Source organism: Astyanax mexicanus, chromosome 3 (genome assembly GCF_023375975.1).
Source record: "Astyanax mexicanus isolate ESR-SI-001 chromosome 3, AstMex3_surface, whole genome shotgun sequence".
NCBI classification, from domain to species: domain Eukaryota; kingdom Metazoa; phylum Chordata; class Actinopteri; order Characiformes; family Acestrorhamphidae; genus Astyanax; species Astyanax mexicanus.
This window is the reverse complement of record NC_064410.1, coordinates 29,384,364-29,404,287: the sequence shown is the minus strand read 5'-3', so window position 1 is coordinate 29,404,287 and position 19,924 is coordinate 29,384,364. Positions and strand designations below refer to the sequence as shown.

The following is a 19,924-nucleotide window of genomic DNA, read 5'->3' as shown; positions in this document are numbered from 1 at the left end:
AAGTAACCTTAATAGTACATTTTCTGGTTCAAAACATACCATCAGTTCATGGCTATTCGAGAAGAGAAAGAAGAAACAAGAGAAAACTCAGAGAACACTGGGCTGGAGTTCAGGCAGCTTCAGCTTGTCATAGAAAGCGTGTCTCTCCACGTACTGTATTTAAGTAGAGTCAGGAGGGAGAGATAACAGAGTCCTATACTTTTTGCAATATTACTAAGTACTCAAAGTAGCTTTCTACTGAATACTTTCATTAGAAAAGGTAATTAAAAACATTTTAACGTTGAGTATAGTGTGCTGAATATGAGTAAAAAGCCTCAGGCTAACTTCAGGTTTCGTTGCTTATTTTGATTTTATAAGAGCCTAGCATTATATTGAAGGTTATAAAAAATTGACCTCAGTTGCAAAAATGGGTCTTAGTGCAAAAGTCACTAAACGTTACCTTAATATTAGGTTTTCTGATTTGAAACCATTCATTTATGGCTATTTGAGAAGAGAAAAAGGCAAAACAGGAGAAAACAAAGAGAACCTTGGGATGCAGCTTGTCGTAGAAAGTGTGTCCTCCACTTCTTCAAGTAGAGTCAGGAGGGAGAGGTAATAAAGGAGTTAAAGGAAGGAAATGGAGTGATGGAAGGTTGTGAAAACTCATTGTGACACATAAGAGAAGTCCAGAAGATTTGTAGGATGATAGATTGGAAAGGGGAGGTGCTTCAGGCATGTTCTTCCACTTAAAACACCTAATGCTATCTTCTGGTTTGTGTTCATGCAAATTGCTGGCAGAGACGTGGATAAAGATAAGCTACTTTTTTTGCTAACAGAATTAAACTGTTCCACCTAAAATAGCTCTGTAATTACAAGTTTTGACCAAAATTTGACCATCAAATACATTAGGATGAAACTGGCTCTCATCAGGACCGCCCCTGCACTGTAAAAAGTGTAGCCCTGCTCAAAATAAAAAAATTGATGTCCATTTGTTGCATCTAAACTATTTGACTTCACTCAATCTAAATAAAGTCAATTGTTACAACCTGATTATTTTATTTTGACATAAACCATATTACTTCACTCGACCCAATATTAATTATTCACCTTGATCCAAGTTAAATTCTTTACATTTCAGTTTCGGAACCAAACTAATACATTTAAATTGAACCGAACTTAAAAAAAAAAAAACATGGCAGCATATTCAGAAGTTCCAGAAGTTACTGTGGCGTGGAAGAGGACGGATTACCAGCGAGATTCGTTTCAGTGCTCTCTTGCTCTTTTTATTTTGCTCTGAGGAGAACACTAAGAGCTGGATTTACATGGGATTCCACTTTTGAAAGTAAAACTAACTACAGCTCCAGCGCAGCTAACCCCACTCCCACACACAGAAAACACACAAAGGGTGAGGCACAAAACAACCACATAACTGATAACTACATGAATAATACTAGAACAGTGATAATAAAACATGACATGAAACTCTGGGATAAACAGTAACATAAACACGCAGAAAAACACCCACTTCCCCCAACAGGGTGAGCTCCCATAATTCCTTCCGCCCCCCCTCCAGTCCCGACGCCACAATACCATAAGCATGCGTTGCTATCTCGCGAGCGCGTTCAGGCACTTTCTCCCTCTCTCATTCTCTCTCTCGCGAGCGCGTTCAGGCACTTTCTCCCTCTCTCCCTCAGTGCTCTGAAGCACTTCTCTACAACTTCTCCCGTGCTCCACAGTGCGCATGCGCAATTCATGTTTGATTCAAATAAAAAATATTACATCCTTATCTCTTTTCTTCGAGTATGATTTCAGTGGAACCAAAACATTTGGTTTATTTCCTTCAGAATTGTAATTAATTTAGTCTGAATCAAAATTGACACATCAAAATTCAAAAAGGTTGAGTTTCACAATAAAGTCAATAATTGTACTATGTGTTCAATCATATTTATTAGCTTGAATGAACAGCTCCATGCTTCACTTTTTACAGTGTGGAAAAGAAGACCAAACCTCAGAAACTGCATGTTAAGCGCCCCAGATAAGAACACCTAGATGCTTCACTAAATATTTTTGGTTTGTTTAACACTTTTAAGTTACTACATGATTCACTATGCCTTCCTTCATAGTCTGAATGACTTCAGAATTTATTTACAATTATACATTTACACCAGTAGCTCAGAAATCATCATGTCCACCAGTGGTGCAGTAAGACACTCTCTTTAAAGTTGTTGGACTCGGGCCTAATTATCCTGAGGTCATTTGAGACGTGATGAAAAATATAGTTTAAAACGACATAATAAGGGTTTGGAGGAATGCTTTCTCTTACTATCAAGAGATATGCTTGACTGAATGACTTAAAAATAACCTGTAAAGTGGCCTAAAATGTTTTGTAAAAGGTCTCAGGTCCTGGAGGAAGAAGAGTAGATGGTAGAAGCCTGAATTATCACTCTTTCTGAAGGTTTCCTAATAGAACTGGAAGGAGAAACAATATTAAGGCCGTAATAATGTCAAAGGTTGTAATAGTTAGACTGGAGCTGTGACAGAAATACACTATATGGACAAAAGCACTGGGACCTCTGCTCATTTATTGCTTCCTGAAAAAGAGATTATCCTGCTTTTGTTGAAGTAGCTGATAGTACTGTCCAAAGAAGGATTTCTACTAGATTTTAAAGCATTGCTGTGAGGAACTGATTGCATTTAGTGACAAGACTGTTAATAAGGGCTGTTAAGAAGGTATTGGATGGAGCACTACGATTCCATCAAACACAGTTCTACCAGAAAAAAACTCCTGCTCTTAACAGCAGGTGAAAGCTGATGATTGGTTGAGATATGAAGCAACGTGACCTGGAGTCTCCTGGTAGAACTTTCACAATCTTTAATTTTCACTGCTCCACAGGATTCATACCCCTCATGCCCATACCAACCACTAGGTATGGTGCCAGTAGGTTCCTGTTTATCTGCTGCAGAAAGTTTATTATTTATACAATTTTACTCAAAGTACTCAAAGTAGCTTTCTGTTAAGTGTTTTTAGTATAGTATATATAATAAATATGCTGTATATGAGTGAAAAGCCGCAGGCTACCTTTTTCTTAACAGGTTTGTTGCTTAATTTGAGTCAAACTTAGCATTAGGTGAAAAGTTACAAAAAATTGTCTCAACTGCAATATGGGTCTTTGCAAAACCATCATTAAAAATACTTATTTTAGAAATCAGTGGTGCTATCCTGAAACATACAGTGAATAAGCTGAAATTCTGATTATTTTACCTATAGTTAAACTCAAAAGACATATAAATGGTTGGATTATCACAGACTGGTATATATGAAAAACAAATTACAAAACACATTCATCTCTGGAAAAAAATAAGAGACCACTTCAGTTTCTGAATCAGTTTCTCTGGTTTTGCTATTTATAGGCAAATGTTTGAGTAAAATGAACATTGGGGTTTTATTTTATAAACGTTTTTTTTTTTTTTTTGCAGAAAATTGGAAATGGCTGTAATGACAAAAAAGAAAGATTTAAGAGTTCAGAAATCAATATTTGGTTGAATAACCCTGGTTTTTAATCACAGTTTATGTAACATACTTGGCGAAATAAAGTGATTCTGATTCTGAATTCTGATTCTGAGTTTTCATGCATGTTGGCGTGTTCTCCTCCACCAGTCTTACACACTGCTTTTGGATCATTTTTTTGCCACTTCTGGTGTAAAAAATCAATCAGTTCAGCTTGGTTTGGTGGCTTCTGATAATCCTTCTTCCTCTTGATTATATTCCAAAGGTTTACAGTTTGGTAAAATCAATGAAACTTATAATTATATAAATACGTATTCTCTTATATTTTTTCCAGAGCTGTATGTGTAACCATTTAATAACAGTAATGGTGGAGGTCACTATTAACAACCATACCAGTAAATTACACCATTTGTACAAGACACTTAGAGCCAATGTACCCATTGTTAATTAACACTTTTTTACTCTTGCTCTTCCTTTCTCTTCTTTCTTTTTTTTTTGGCTTCCTGATGGATGACTCTGCTTTGTGGTTTCTGAAGTTTCATATTTTGCTAGCTGCAGGAATCACGAACCTGGATGTCTGGCTAACTAGTGGGAGAAGCCCCCTTGAGGGAATTCTGATAACAGTGTTGTACTTAACCCGTCAGTTCATAACCAGTAGTTGTCTGGGGGCCCAGGCTAGCTCGGGCCCTTTGCAATTAATTGGTTTGCTTGCCTTGTTGCAATGGGCCTGAGAGCTGATGTGACCCAGGCAGAACAAACAGCCAACATGTTAACAGCTTACAGAGGCAGATGAACACGGACTGCTGGCCAACTAGCAAAGTCCAGGTGCTTTTTACAACCAGGTTGAGTGACAGAGAAGACAGCTAATCACAAGTTAGCAAAAAAAAAAACAGCAGAGCCCATTCATTGTGGGCGGTCTAGAGGGAAACAGTTTTCAGCACGACTGGTTGTTTTTTGCTTGGTCCTAGTGCTTAACTGGTCTCCATTTAACATAGCATGATATTGTTTTTGTACGATAAAAACTGCAGGGAACCAAGTGTCTTCCCTGCCCCAAAAATTAGGTGTGAACAGGATTTTTTTTTTCAGATTCTCTGATGCTTTGGCTTATATTAAGGTTTCACAAAAAAAATCTGAAATTGGTTCACAATTTTAGGCAGATATTAAATATAATCTAATATAATATATAATAAATGCCTACTTTTCCAGCCTTTTGTTGCCCTGTCCCAACTTTTTTTCTAATGCATTGCTGCCATCAGTTCTAAACGTGTTAAAGTTTATTATCAAATAGTAAACGCCTCATTTATAACATCTAATATGTGTTCTATTGTTCATAAAATATGATATATGAGCTATTCAAATCATTGCATTCTGATTTATTTATATTTTACACAGTATATACAAATGCATTTAGGCATTGGGATATTTAGATGATGCTCTTAAACACTAGGTGTCCATAGCTGGTGTGAACACAGTACAACACCATACAATACAATAATGCAAACCTGATTTATACCAAGATGTTAAAATAATTCATTGCATAATTGCAATTACCTTTGCAAAAAGCCTTTTAATTACTGTGGGATTAGTGTTCAGTTATGTGCTCAATAAAATGATGATCTTCAGCCAGCATTTGTTTAGTGCCAAAAACATAGAAACATGTAGATTCTTGTCTGGCATTGATCTTGAAGGATGTTGCATCAAGCAAAATGCAACATCCATACTCCAACCATTACACATACAGTGGTGTGAAAAAGGATTTGCCCCCTACAGTGTTTGTTGGTTTTGCTGTTTTGTCATACTTACAAATTTCAGATTATCAGACAAACTTTAATATCAGAGATAACCTGATTAAATATATTAATTCTTTTTTTTATGACAATTTCATTTATTTAAGGAAAAAACTATCCAAATCAATCTAGCCATGTGTGAAAAAGAGTTTGTCCCCCAAACCTAATACCTAACCTAATCTGTAAGGGGGAAATACATTTTCAGACCACTATATATTTAGAAAATTACCATATGGCAGTAAGAGGCAGGTCCATTTTTTATCTTTGTAGGTCAACATTACATTTAAACATTGTTACAGACTGAGGGAGACAGACTTAAATGCAGATATAACTTTAATCAAACATAAAAGATAACCTAAAGCAAAAAACAGAAAGCAAAAACAGGTATATGCAAAACAAATAAACAAGGTTGAGAGACTAGACAGAATAAACTTAACTAAGGAAACAGAAACTAGAACTAACAAGTAGCACTAAAACACCAACAGACCTGAATACATGAAACACAGAGCATACAATTACAGATTACAGATGATAAGGTGGGGCTAAGGTGGAGACAAGACCAAAGAAAAAGGGAGCACATGGGGAGAAAAACAAACCAAGAGAACAGACTACACCAAACTACACCACAGCTTTTTGTCATGCTAAAGATGTGTAGTTGCAGAGATGTAGAAGTGGGTTGACATCCATGAGGTTAAAAAGTGCACTCAGGTCTTAGAGCAACATACATTACCTGCATGCATTACAAAGACGTTGGTAAAAAATGTATGGTTTTATGAAGTTTTTATAAAAAAAAGTAATATATTTCACCTTTATCTAACTACTGTTTTCTTTCATTCTTTCTGTCTCATCTTAATTTTTCTTTTTTTCCTCATTCCCACTTTATTGATTATTGCTGTAAAGCGTAGTGTTATGAATGTTTGGCGCTCCTGTGTTTATCTTTGTTTCTCAGTTATTCAGATGGTGAAGAGAAACAGAGCTGCAGGGCCTCAGCAAAAGATGAATTATTAACATACACCAATACATTTTTAAGCCTTTATTGATCTTGTCTTTCGGTGTGCTACGGAGGATTCTCTGATGCAGTATTTTGAACACATCAGACACCAAGTGTGTGTGTCTGTGTGTGTGTGTGTGTGGGTTTCCTTACTGCTTAGTGTTTATGTGCTGTTGTGCAGATGTGGACTGAGGAGCCTGAGGCTATGAAGTGCAGCACCTTGAATCTCCCTCTCCTTCTATTTTAGACACACACACACACACACACACACACACACTCATGCTGCAGTGTTATAAACACATGTATATGTGCTGCAGTCCAGCGTTACTTTCTTCACTGCCACAGCAAAGTAAGCACTCATATCTTCACTGCAGTGAGATCGACCATCACCCTCTCTCTCTCTCTCTCTCTCTCATTCTCTTTCTCTCTCTTTCTCTTTCTCTCTCTTTCTCATTCTTTTTTTCTCATTCTGTTCTTGTTTTTCTTTCTTTATCTCATGTTCCCTTTTTCTCTCTCATCCTCCTTTTTCTCAATTCTTTATTTTTTTCCCTTTAAATCATGACACACCATTTAAAGGTAATCAGTGCCACAGTGCTCACTGTGCTGATCCTTGCCAGTCTCTTTCTCTTTCTGTCTCTCTCTCTCTCATTTTATACCTCTCTCTTATTCTCTCTCTTTGTGTTTCTCCCTCACCTGAACCAACTGAACCTGTACATCACACAAAGGGACGCTAAGGACATGTAAGAGAGAGAGAGAGAGAGAGAGAGAGAGAGAGAGAGAGAGAGAGAGAAAGAATCATATGGCTGGGATGGACCCCATGCTCTTAGATTGACCTAATTGACCTTAAACAGTCTACCATGTAAACTACACTATGACCCTGTCTTTCTTTATCTCTCTCTCTTTCTCTCTCTCTTCCTATGTTTGTAACTCATTTTTACTCTCTTTCTCTCTCTTAATTTCCTTCTTTTTCTCTTTTTTACTCTCTTGTTTCTCTCTGTATCTTAATTTTACCTCTCTTTCTCATTTTCACTCTATGATTTCTCTCTCTCCCTCTCTCTCTCTCTCTCCCTCTCTTACTTCATGCACTTCTCTCATACACTGTCCATTTATCTGTTTCTGTCTCTGCAGTGCTGAAAGGAGTGAGTGACATGAAGGAGAAGAAGAGGGAGCAATACAGAGAGAGACAGAACACCTAAGAAAAGAAAGACAAAAAGTGAGAGAGATACAGAAAGGAAAACCTCAGAAGAGACAGATAAAGTAAGCATACATAGACATAGAGAGAGAGAAAGAAAGACATACACATATATATTGAGAGAGAAAGAAATAAGAGAGAGAGCTGAGAGAGAGAGAGAGACAGAGAGAGATGCACATAAAGATTTGCAAAGAGAGTGAGAAAGATACAGTAATAGGTAATAGGAAGACACATATAAAGAGTGAAATAGATTAAGTTAAGAGAGACAGAGAAAGAGAGATAAAGAAATTAACAGAGAAAGAGAGAGAGAAGAGAGAGAAATCATAAAGTGAAAATGAGAGAGTAAAAATTAAGATACAGAGAGAAAAGAGAGAGTAAAAAAGAGAGAAAGAAGGAAATTAAGAGAGAGAATGAGAGTAAAAAATAAGAAAGAATTACCCGCAAAGAGACAGAGAGAGGTTGAGAAATTAAAAATAAAAAAATAAGAGAGAGGTAAAACATTTAGAGGGTCACACAAAGAGAGATACAGAGAGAGAGAGAGAGAGAGAGAGAGAGAGAGAGAGAGAGAGAGACAGAAAAAAGAGAGAAAGAGATGAAGAAATTAAGAGAGGGAGAGAGAGAGAGAGATCAATTAAGAGAAAGAAAAAGAAAGAGATATAGATAAAGAAATGAAGAGAGAGAGAGAAAGGGGAAGAAAGAAATTTAGAAAGAGAGAGAGAGAGAGAGAGAGAGAGAGAGAGAGAGAGAGGCGAAGAGCAAAATCGTCCAAGGTTTCCTGAGCTCGGGAGCTTTCTCTCTGCGCCTCAGAGGGTGTGCGCGTGTGTGTGAGTGTGTGCGCGCGCGCGCGTGTGTGTGCGTACGCGCGCGCCTCCTGCTTTCGTCGGCACGCTCGCTCGCGAGTTCCAGAGCAGAGCCGGAGTTGCAGGAGATCATGGAGCACAGTGCTGCTGCTGCTGCTGCTGAGGCGCCGCGCGGCTGTGTGTGTATCGTGAGTGTGTTAGTGGAGTGTGTGCGGTGTGTGTGAGCGGAACTACACTTACTGAGAGCAGCTCTATACAACACAGGCAGGATGGTCACGGAGAATGACGCCAATATGACGGGGAACGCTTTAAAGGTATCTCTCTCTCTCTTTCTCTCTCTGTATCTCACTCTAATAGAATTACTGTGGAGTCGTGGCGCGGTGGTCTCGGCCGGTGGTCTCTGGGCTGGAGCTGGTGGTGTGTGTGTGTGTGTGTGTGTTGTATGGGATGCTGGGGGGCACTGCTGTGTTCTTAGCATGTGACTGAGGTAAAGTCAGCATGTTTCCAGCTGATACTGTTCTCTTTCACCCAGGCTCTCATTATAGGGGGGCTGCCAGTGCTGCGGTAGCGAAGTGCGGACGTGTGTGTGTGTGTGTATGTGTGTGTGGTCGCATGTGTCTGTGTGTGTGTTTTAACTCTGTAAGTTCATTAAAATGTAGAGTGAAGATCTTAAAATATGCCCCCATTCAGCATCACTATAGAGTTCTGCACTACTTCAGCACTGGACAGCTCCCGCGAATTACATTCTTAATGGTAAAGCTCAGCCTTTAAAGGTCCTTCTTTATTATAATGTCTGTGTGGTAGTTTTAGGGCCCCTCCCCGCACATATGCTAATGTTTCTCCCAACACCTTATTATTAAACTATGTTTTATGGGACTTGGTATATGCAGATGAGCTCTATTCAGATTTTCACTCTGTGTGACATAGTCATAGTTACTGTTCTGGTTTAGGTTCTAAATGACCTGTGGAAAGAAGCTCTTTCAGTTTCTAGAAATGTAGAGTGAAGATCTTTAAATATTCCCTCATTCAGCATCACTATAGAGTTCAGCACTACTTCAGCACTGAACAGCTCCCTGGAATGACTGGTTCAGCTCAGCCTTTAAAGGTTCTTCTTTATTAAAATGTCTGTGTGGTAGTTTTAGGAGCCCTTCCCCTACGTACATATATATAGATAATGTCATTTCCAACACCTTATTACCAAAACTATGTTTTATGGGACTTGGTATATGCAGATGAGCTCCGTCAGATTTTCACTCTGTGTTACTGTTCTGATTTAGGTTCTGAATGACCTGTGGAAAGAAGATCTTTCAGTTTCTAGAAATGTAGAGTTCAGATCTTTAAATATTCCCCACATTCAGCATCACCATAGAGTTCAGCACAGCTTCAGCACTGGACAGCTCCCTATCATGACATTACTAATGGAAAAGCTCATATTCCTCTTTATTATAATGTCTGTGTGGTAGTTTAAGGACTCCTCCCCACACATATATAGATAAACTCCTTTTCAACACCTTATTATCAAACCAGCTTTTTAAGGTGACCTGGTATATGCAGATGAGCTCTATTCAGATTCTCACTCTGTGTGAGATAGTCCTATAGTTACTGTTCTGATTTAGGTTCTGAATGACCTGTGGAAAGAAACTCTTTCAGTTTCTATAAATGTAGAGTGGAGAGCTTTAAATATTCCCCCTCATTCAGCATCACTACAGAGTTCAGCACTACTTCAGCACTGGACAGCTCCGTGTGATGACATTCTAAATGGCAAAGCTCAGCCTTTAAAGCTCTCTCTTTATTATAATGTCTGTGTGGTAGTTTTAGGACCACTCCCTCCATATATAAGTAGATAATGTCCATTCCAACACCTTTTTATGAGAAAAGATGCTTTAGGGGATCTGATGTACGCCAATGGACTTGGTTTAGATTCGCTCTGGTGAGGTAGTCCCAGTTACTGTTCTGATTTAGGTTCTGAATAACCTGTGGAAAGAAGCTCTTTCAGTTTCTTAAAATGTAGAGTGGAAAGCTTTAAATATTCCCCCTCATTCAGCATAGAGTTCAGCAGTACATCAGCACTGCAAAGCTCCCTGGAATGAAATGTATATTAGTGGTAGTTTTTAGGACCCCTCTCTCCACACATATATAGATAATCTCCATTCCAACACCTTACCTTACCCAACCAGCTGTTTTAGGCAACCTGGTGTATGCAAGTGAGCTCAGTTCAGATTTTCCACTTTGTGAGATAGTTCTAGTTCTGATTTAGGTTCTGGATGACCTGTGGAAAGAAGCTCTTTAGGTCTCTTAAAATGTTCAGCACTATTGCAGCACTGGATAGCTCCTTGGAACGGCATTCTTAATGGTAAAGCTCAACTTTCTAAAACACTCTAAAATGTAGAGTGGAGTAGTTAAAATATTTTCCACATTAGGCATCACCACAGAGCTCAGCTCCCTGGAATGACATTCTTAATGATAAACTCAGTTTTAATGGGCCCATATATACTACATTTAACCCCTCTTATTATAATGCAAATGTGGCAGTGCAAATGAGTTTTATTCAGATTCATGTGTTTAGGGAGTCCTACTTATTGTTCACATTCGGGTTCTAAATGTCCTGTGAAAAAGAGAAGCTTGTTTATTAGAGTTGTGAAATCATACATTTAGCATCACCATAGAGTTTGGCACTTTAGCTCTGGACAGTTTCCTGGAACATCATTCTTGGAAATCTATAAAATTGTGAGGTAGTCTTAGTTACTGTTCTAATTTAGGTTGTGAATAACCAGTGGGAAGAAGCTCTTCAGCACTACTATACATTTCAGTATGTATGCACTCAACAGCTCTTTGGAATGACATTTTTTTAATGTTGTAAATGGAAGTCTTTTCCTACACTTGATGCTTTTACCACCTTTCACCCTCTTATCATAATACGTGTGTTTATTTATGTACCCAACCCTCACAAAATAAATAAATATGTAAATAATATGAATGAACAAAATCTGTTCAGAATGATAATAATGAACAGTACAACACTGAAGAAGTATTTGCCCTTCACCTTTCTTATACATTTCATTTACATTTCTTTTAAAAAGTGCTACTCTTTTTTTATTAGTTTTTTAATAAAATGTAAAAGAAAATGAATTCAACTCAAGATATGAGTAGAAAATTTGTTTAGTTTCAAATTTACAAATGAAGCAATGTTTATTAGCCCTTGGCCAAACATACTGTATGTAATATAAATGTGTGTGTTGGGGGAGGGGGGGGGGTGTACAGTGTGTGTTTATCAAAAATGTGTTTTGATATAGGTTTTTCACAAAAAAATGAGCCAATGCCAATGAGTTTGAGTTAGAAAAAATATTTTTGTTTGTATCATTTGATGAAAAATGAAAACGCGTCCCACAGACCCGAACACCACACAAGGGTTAAGTACCTCAATCCATCTCAATATATTAAAGCATAATCACTGATCGTTGTGATATGTGACGATGGTATCGTCAAGTTATTGCCAATACACAGCCCTATATGTTTTCGAGTAATAAGAAATACACAAACATAAATAAAAAAATAAATCCCCCTCAGCATTCCAAAGCTTTTTCCAAAGTATTTACTTGCTCAACCTAAAAAATGAAGATAACTGTGTTGGGTGCTATAAAAAAACGATGCACTGTGTGTGTGTGAGTGTGTGTGTGTGTGTGTGTGTGTGTGTGAGAGAGAGAGAGAGAGAGAGCAAGAGAGAGAGAGAGGAAAAAAGGAGGTGTAGTAAGGGTAAGGCAGAGGGAAAGTGGTGTGGAAGGTTGATATATTTATTTGCTCTATGTATAAATGAGGTTTTTGTAACAGTAAATGAAATAGCTTTAGCGCTAAGCGTTCAGCTCATTCTCATGAATGGAGGGTCTGTGTGTTCTGCGAAGGACTGAATGTGTGCACATGTGATTGCATGTGCTCGTGCTTCTTTCTTTCTCTCTTCCTCTCTCTCTGCCTCTATCTCTTGCGCACACACTGTTTCACTCTGTGTGTGAGTGTGTGTGTGTGTGTGTGTGCACGTGTGCATGAGAGAGAGAGAGAGAGAGAGAGAGAGACTGTCCTCTTAAATATTTTTGGGCCAAGGTCTTTCCCCACACCCCCTCCCTACAATCTCTGCACACACACACACACACACACACACACACACACACACACACTCACAGGCGCACAGATTCAGTGTGACGTTTCTCTGCATCATTCATTTCCATCCTAGATACGAGGTGCATTCCTTCACCTCTTTTTGATGATGAGTTTTCTGTCATTTCTTTTCCATCTCACCATCTCGAGCTCTCCTCCTGCCAGTTGGCCTAACCTGCTGACAGGGGAACATATTGCCTTCTCAACAGAAAACTACACCCCCCTCCAGGCCCTCGCTCCCCACCCGATTGGACGCACCATCTGTGGAGTCTCTGGTGCACTACGGGTGCTGTAGTTTTTAGACCAAAGCGTGTTTGCAGTCGGTATTCACAGTGCTTTAATCTCACCCTCTGCCAACAGTGGCATTTAGGGGATTCAGTGAACCATGAAAAAAAGATCCTTTGACTCAGTCGTGAAAATATAACAAGAGAGGGACAACTACTGGTGTTGTCTCGGGCTCTATAAAGACCCATTTACAAGATGTTTTCCTCATAATGCCCTTGTTCACTTGGGCACAATCTCAATTAAACCCTTTGGTGTTCACACCAAATTAGGCTGTAGGGTTAGGGGAAATGTTTCAAATTTTGTCTCAGATTTTTCTAATGCCCTACATTTTTTCAGATGCCATAAAGTTAGCTAGCTAAACATCAGCTAGGTTGCTGAACTCAGAATCAGAATTACTACATCAGAATTAGAATCAGAATCACTTTATTTTTCAAGTATGGTACACATAAAAGGAAATACATACAACGAATGTAACAGTTACACAGACTATTGACAAACGTTTCTCTACGAAAGAAGGTACAATAAACAATAAATAGAATAAGAATATGGTTAAAAGTACTAAAGGAATAAAGAGCACTGAAGAGCAATAGAAGCTAAGAGATAAATTAAAGTAAAATAAAATAAAAAATCTAAACTGTACACATATAAATATTATTGTATCCGAACATTCTTGAGTTAGGTTTATGTTAAATATTGTTTAAAGAAAGCAGAAAGAATGCAGATGATGTTTACATTACAGAAGAACATCTGTACAGCTGTGCAAGTGAGCGAATTGTAAATGCAGTCAGTACAGTTCAGTGAGTGAGGTTGAGGTTGGAGACTCAGAAGTGTCCACTGTAGTTAAGGAGTTCTACAGCTCTGGGGAAGAAGCTGTTAGCGTGTCGTCTTGTGCTGACTTTGATGGTCCAAAGCCTTTTACCAGAGGTGAGAGTCTGGAAGAGGGGGAGGTTTTTAACCATTAACCTCACTCTGTAACTCTGTTTCAATGACAATGGTTACATTACATTACATTATATTACATTTTAGCACTTTTAACTGATGCTCCCAACATGCTTACAAAGGTAGTGATAGGGGCATAGCGCTACCCATGCAAAGACCTAGTCTAAAGTAGCTCCACACTTTATTGGTAGAATTCTGAGGGCCCTGATATTTAAAACGAGGCACTGAGAACTTGCACAGAAAATGCACAGGTAGATTATTAAAAAAGACTATATAGTCTTTATCCACACAGTACTCTCAGGTAGCTGTTTGGGCACCAGCAGCTTGTTAATGATGTTAAAATAGCCATTTCTTTGCATAGGTAATGCTATGCCCCTATCACTAGCATTGTATGCCTGTTGTGAGCATTGACTAAAAGTGCTGTATTTTGAAATGCTGAGGGTGACCGGAGGTGAGCTATTAAAAAAAACAGTTTTACTCGTTATCATGTTTCACTACACCTCAAGTAAAATTTACACCAGATTTCTCCTTTAATGAATCCCAAACATGACATTTTACCATCCAGACCGCAGTTTTTAAACAATTGGATATTAATACATGGTTTGCTTGTGCTTGGCTAGAATGAAAACCTGGACCGGAGGACTGAGAGATCCATAAGCCAACATTCTGATTCCAATTTTCAAGTTTATTTGCTATATACAATGTCATATCCAGTACTGCGAAAAACGTAAAAATATAAAAATAAAAATATTAAAAATGTGCTGACCATAAAATCCCAAAAAAATTACACCATGTGTAATGAGATAGAATGCAATTGAAATACAGTATTTAGACAAACAGTGCAGCATGCAAAAATTTGCAAAATAAAATGAGTAACATGCAACATAATACTGTGCAATAAGAAGAATTAAACACAATCTATCGATTTTTACTAAAGTTCTGAAGTTTTGAAGTACAGATCCTAGTGACTGTCCTGATTCAGGTTCTGAAGAGCCTGTGGGAAGAAGCTCTTCCTCATCCTATCTGTGTTTGCCTTCAGAGAGTGAAAGCACTTCTTCAACTGAAACAGAGAGAAACATCCATCCGCTGCTCAGAAATTTCATCACCTCCTTAATGCTGAACCCAATGCACCCACAAAGATTCCCTACATCCCTAAACGCTCTACGGCTAATGTTCTCACTGTACACTTATAACTGTGTGGTCACTTTCAGCTCTACTAATAATGTCAACGTTCTTGCTATATGGTCAGTAGTGTAAAGCTACACACTTGTCATATTATTCTTGTGTATGTCTTAAACATTTTAAAATGTAAAAAACAAGAACAATAACATGACATTTTTATGCAAGTTAAATTTATTAGACAAGAAATAAAACAAAACTAACAATATAGATACATGGCTTACACTCTGATTGAACACAAAGAAACAAAGAAACAACCTGACTGATGTGGAACGTGCACAAGAACAGACAACCACGCTAGAAACAAAGAGGCTATAAATACACACGGAACAGGAAACAGGAAACACCTGGAGCAGGTAACAAGGGGACGGAGTTACACATAAACAGGTGGGAACACTTAGGCAGAGACAGGCAAAAAAAAAAAAAACGGAGACATGTGCTAGGAAGCACATGACCAGAAAAACAAGAAAAATGGGAAAAAACACATGGAGACAGAGCAGAAAGGGCAGGGAACAAGGACAAGAGCATCCAGCTGGTTCTCAATCATTAGCTGTATTTACTGATTTTGTGTATTTAAGGTGCATAAAGTGTTTCGTTTTTTTTTTTATTGTCTTTTAAAAAATACCTGACAACTAAAATTTTAGTTGCTGAAAAGAGAGAACAGAGAGATCAGTTTCAATTTAAAAAGATACTACATTAGCTCAATAATATCAGCCACATACAAATAGTACATAGATATTTGGGGAAATAAAATGCTATTCAGAAGGAAGATAAACGTGACCAGAAATAATAAATTATCAACCCTCCTGTTATGTTACAGGTCAAATTGACCCGTTTAAAAGTTTGAAGATCTAGGAAAAATAGTTTAAAGTATAAATTCAGTATAAAACTTTTTCTCCTTGCCTTGATGCCTGCAATAAACAAAAACTAAAACAAAATTTAAAGTTATGTTTTAATGTTATGTAAAGCTATTATGTCTAATATGATTCTCTTATATGTTGATCTTTTAAAAGTAGTAAAGTGGTGAGACATTTAAAGAAGTTTGAACATAATACTGTGCAATAAGTACTAAAGCTTTAAAACACTGGTCCTAGTGACTGTCCTGATTCAGGTTCTGAAGAGCCTGTAGGAAGAAGCTCTTCCTCATTCTGTCTGTGTTTGCCTTCAGAGAGTGAAAGAAGTTCCCTTACTGAAACAGAGAGAAACATCCACTGTTAAAATTGTTGAGGCCCTTTATTTTTTGCAAGCACCATCTCTATATATCACCATGGACATTCACAAATGCCTTTGTGAACTTAATCACAATAAACACTCTCACAGTTCTGGATGCATCACAGGGAAAAAGTATTTTTTCAGTATAAAACTTTTTCTGCTTGCCTTTTATATATTATTAGTGTAATCAACATATAACCCCCTGCAATAAAAAAAAAAACTAAAACAAAATTCAAAGTTAGGTTTTAATGTAATGTAAAGCTATTATGTCTAATATGTTGGTCTTTTAAAAGTAGTAAAGTAGTGAAACATAAAAAAAAGTTTGAAAATGCCTTTTTTTTTAAAACGAGTGATTATCCTGATTGAACCATTACCTGTTAGAGGTAATGAACAACATTGCACTAAATATTGATAGAATAATTAGCAATGTAGTTAGTAATACAATATTCACACTGCTTGTTAGGATTTTTGTTTTAATATTTATTATTTTGGGTAATTATTATTTTGGATATTAATAGGATAATTTAACATGCACCGGATCAAATTGACCCGGGAACACCATTGCTGTTTCTGACAAATTAACATAACATGAGTGTTAAAAATGATCAAGAGGTTTTGTTTTTACATGTGCTTATTAAAGTACACATACAGAAGTAGTGTGTAATGGATATCTAAAGCATGTGCAACATGATGGACATCTTAGCTTGGATTTGTAGAGGTTCCTAATGGTGTCCTGCAATAATCCATCCCAAGCAACTCGAAAATTCCTGCCAATTTTACAGTGGGGGATAGTGTGTTTGGTAGAATCACACTATTTCTTTTTACTGGAGATACTGTAGAACAGCAGTATGTGGACAAGCATTGTCTTACTGTATTGGAACAGTGAACTTGGTCTACATTCAGAAATACATTCAGATTGATTGCAAGACTTTATTTACGTGATGTTGGGCAGTCAGGATAATTTACCTAGTCTTCTTCAAAGGTTGTAACAGGTTTCCACAGGTTCCTGGCTCTTCTGTGTCTACAGTGTGCTTATCAATGAATCATGGGAATAGTAGTTTTCTCCATGCCTGTCAGCCAGCTCTTCACCCTGGCACTTCAGAGTGTGAATGTGGAACATGCACTGACACTGGAGGCCTGACCTTGCCTCTCTCTCTTTCTGTCTGTCTGTCTGTCTATCTATCTTTCTCTCTGTCTCTTCATCACTCTCTCTGTGTCATCATTCAGGCTAACTGCTACTGCTGTGCTATTTGTGTATCTGCTGGTACACAGTCCTGTACGCACTGTTGTAGTAATACTACCCTAACAAATATTATATTCAGATAGATCCATACTACTGTAGGTAATTTGCATAAGCAGTAGGGATGATATTATTAATCAAATGCTAATGGGAAACTCTCTGCACATTTATTACAGCACACAACTTCAACTACAGCATGCTTAGGGGATTTAATCATTTTAAAACAGTTTCTGACCATTAGTGAATTTTTAGTGTATGGAAAAGTGTGCCTCATTTCCGCTGCATGATTATCCCTTCGCCTATTTTTATATTTACTATCATAATCCTTTTAATAACGCACAACTGTCAAGGACACTTTTTTTCTTTTTTTCCTTTCTTGAGCTCCCTTATCAGTGAGTCATACAGTAGCTGAGTTGTATTCTTGCCAAACGTTCTCTTGTAAATGACTTTCAGAAACTTCTTTATAGCCAGTCTTGATTTTAGGGCTGTATCAGTGTGTCAATGCTATCATAACAACGGGAAAAGGCATGTACTAATTCTCTTAATTAATTATGTGTGTGTTTTAGGCGTACTGTGAAATAAACCAATCAGAGTGTCACTTGCCTCACATTCCCTTTAAGAGTCAGGTGCGCTCTGACTTTGGCGCATTGCTATTTCAATGGCGCAGCGCTTTTTCTCTTCTCAGCAAAGGAAACTGACTTGCTTGTTCACACTAGTTAATTTTGTTTATTCTGGATGTGAAAGTTTGCATACACACTAAAAAACAAAGGTAAAATATAAGTAGTGGCTTGAATTTACAGTTAAACGTTTCAGAATTGTATCCTATTGTATAATATTGTTTTTTACAGGGACAGAAGTACAGATTTGTACCATTTAAGCAGCCAAAAGGTACACTCAGTATTCTGTATCGCTGTATTAATAAACAATATATTTTTTAATTAGACATCATCAAGTTCTTGACACATATTTTGTTCATAATAATGTTTATAATCTTTACTGGTACACAAAAACATGGGTACAAAAAAGGACCTTGATGTAAGGTACAGCCCCAACAGCAAGCTTTTGTACTCTTTTAAGTTCTTAGTGTGTAGCTGGCGACCAACAGGCATGCGCTATGGGTTTGTGCATTGCTGCGTGTGCATTGATGCATGTCCATTTGTCCATTTGTGCGTAACACATAAGCTGGGGTGTACGTACCGCATTGGCCGATCACCTGTGTTGACAATTGCTGCCAAGATAGCAATGAACCTCTGACTGTTGACATCTGTCTAAGATGTTTTCAGTCAAGAGCGCACCTGTGTTTTCCATCATCAAGATACACCAGAAATTTACCTGAACACACCTTACTTTCAGAATAGATATATTCATAAACACTGTTGCTATCAACTGCATTATAAAGTGCCTTGTACAGGTGTTTGGGAATTGGATTCCTAAGGCCATTTCACACATTGGCTCACATCTATTACTAATTGTTCCTTTTATTGTTACTGGTATTATTAAAGGCTGAACACACAGCAAGTGTTTTCACTGATGTCAAAGGTAAATAAAAACTTTTTTTAGACATTTAAATGTCTAAGTCATTAAAACATATTTAAAACTAGCTTAAAAGATATGTAATAACAGTTAAAAAAAATATTTTATTTAACCATTTAAAATAATTTATTAACTTACCCATTCAGAACTGTGGACATAAAAACAACATAAAAGAAAATGTATAAAATGTACACAAAAAGTACTAAAAAGTGAGGGATTACACATTACACAGTGTTTGTATGTAGTTAAACTAACTATGCTAATTACAGTGGCATAAAAAAATACAGATTTACATATTTTGTTTTGGTTTTGCATTTTTGTCATACTTTCATTTTTCAGATTATCAAACAAAGTTCAAACAAAACTATTCAAACTAATTTAGCCCTTTGTGAAACCCATGAATTAACTGTGATCGATCAAACTTTTTGGAAAACTGCGTTCTAACCACAACCAGGCCTGATTACTGCCGGATCAAAATTGGCCGGCCAAGCAAAATTATTCCAAAAGGGCATGGGCCACTCATCCAGGAGGTCACAAAAAACAGAACAACATTTAAAGAACTGTAGGTCTCAATTGCCTCAGTTAAGTGTGGTTTTAATGATTCAACAATAAGAAAGAGACTGGGAGAAAATGGTATTAATGGAAGAGTTCCAAGGCCAAAACACTGCTGACCAAAAAAACACAATGGCCCATCTCACATTTAGCAACAGACATCTTGAAGATCCCCAGGACTTTAGGTAAATATTCTTTGAACTGACGTGACAAAAGTGGAACTTTTTAAAAGGTGCCTGTCCCATTACATCTGGTGTAAAACTTACATGTAATTTTAGAAAAAGAACATCATACTGAACGTAAAACATGGTGGTGGTAGTGTGATGGTCTGGGGCTGCTTTGCTGTAATAGATGTGACCAGGTATTCTGCTGTTTACCAGACAATCCTGAAGGAGTATATCTGGCCATCTGTTCATGACCTCAAGCTCAGGTGTACTTGGGTTCTGCAGCAGGACAATGATCCAAATCACACAAACAAGTTCACCTCTGAATGGCTTAAAAAAAGATCTAGTCAAAGTCTTTTTGAGATGTTGTAGCATTATCTTAAACAGGCTGTTCGTGCTCGAAAACCCTAAAAA

General features: G+C 37.5%; 1 protein-coding gene across 1 annotated transcript in view; it reads left to right on the top strand.

The window, feature by feature from the left end:
* Positions 1–8,338: 8,338 nt before the first annotated feature.
* The window catches only part of cacng7a (calcium channel, voltage-dependent, gamma subunit 7a), a 48,552-nt gene continuing 36,966 nt past the window's right edge, over positions 8,339–19,924 (top strand). The window contains exon 1 of the mRNA XM_007258232.4: positions 8,339–8,571. Within this exon, the coding sequence (XP_007258294.1) occupies positions 8,527–8,571 (45 nt within the window). The 5' untranslated portion in view covers positions 8,339–8,526. The remainder of the gene's footprint in view (positions 8,572–19,924) is intronic.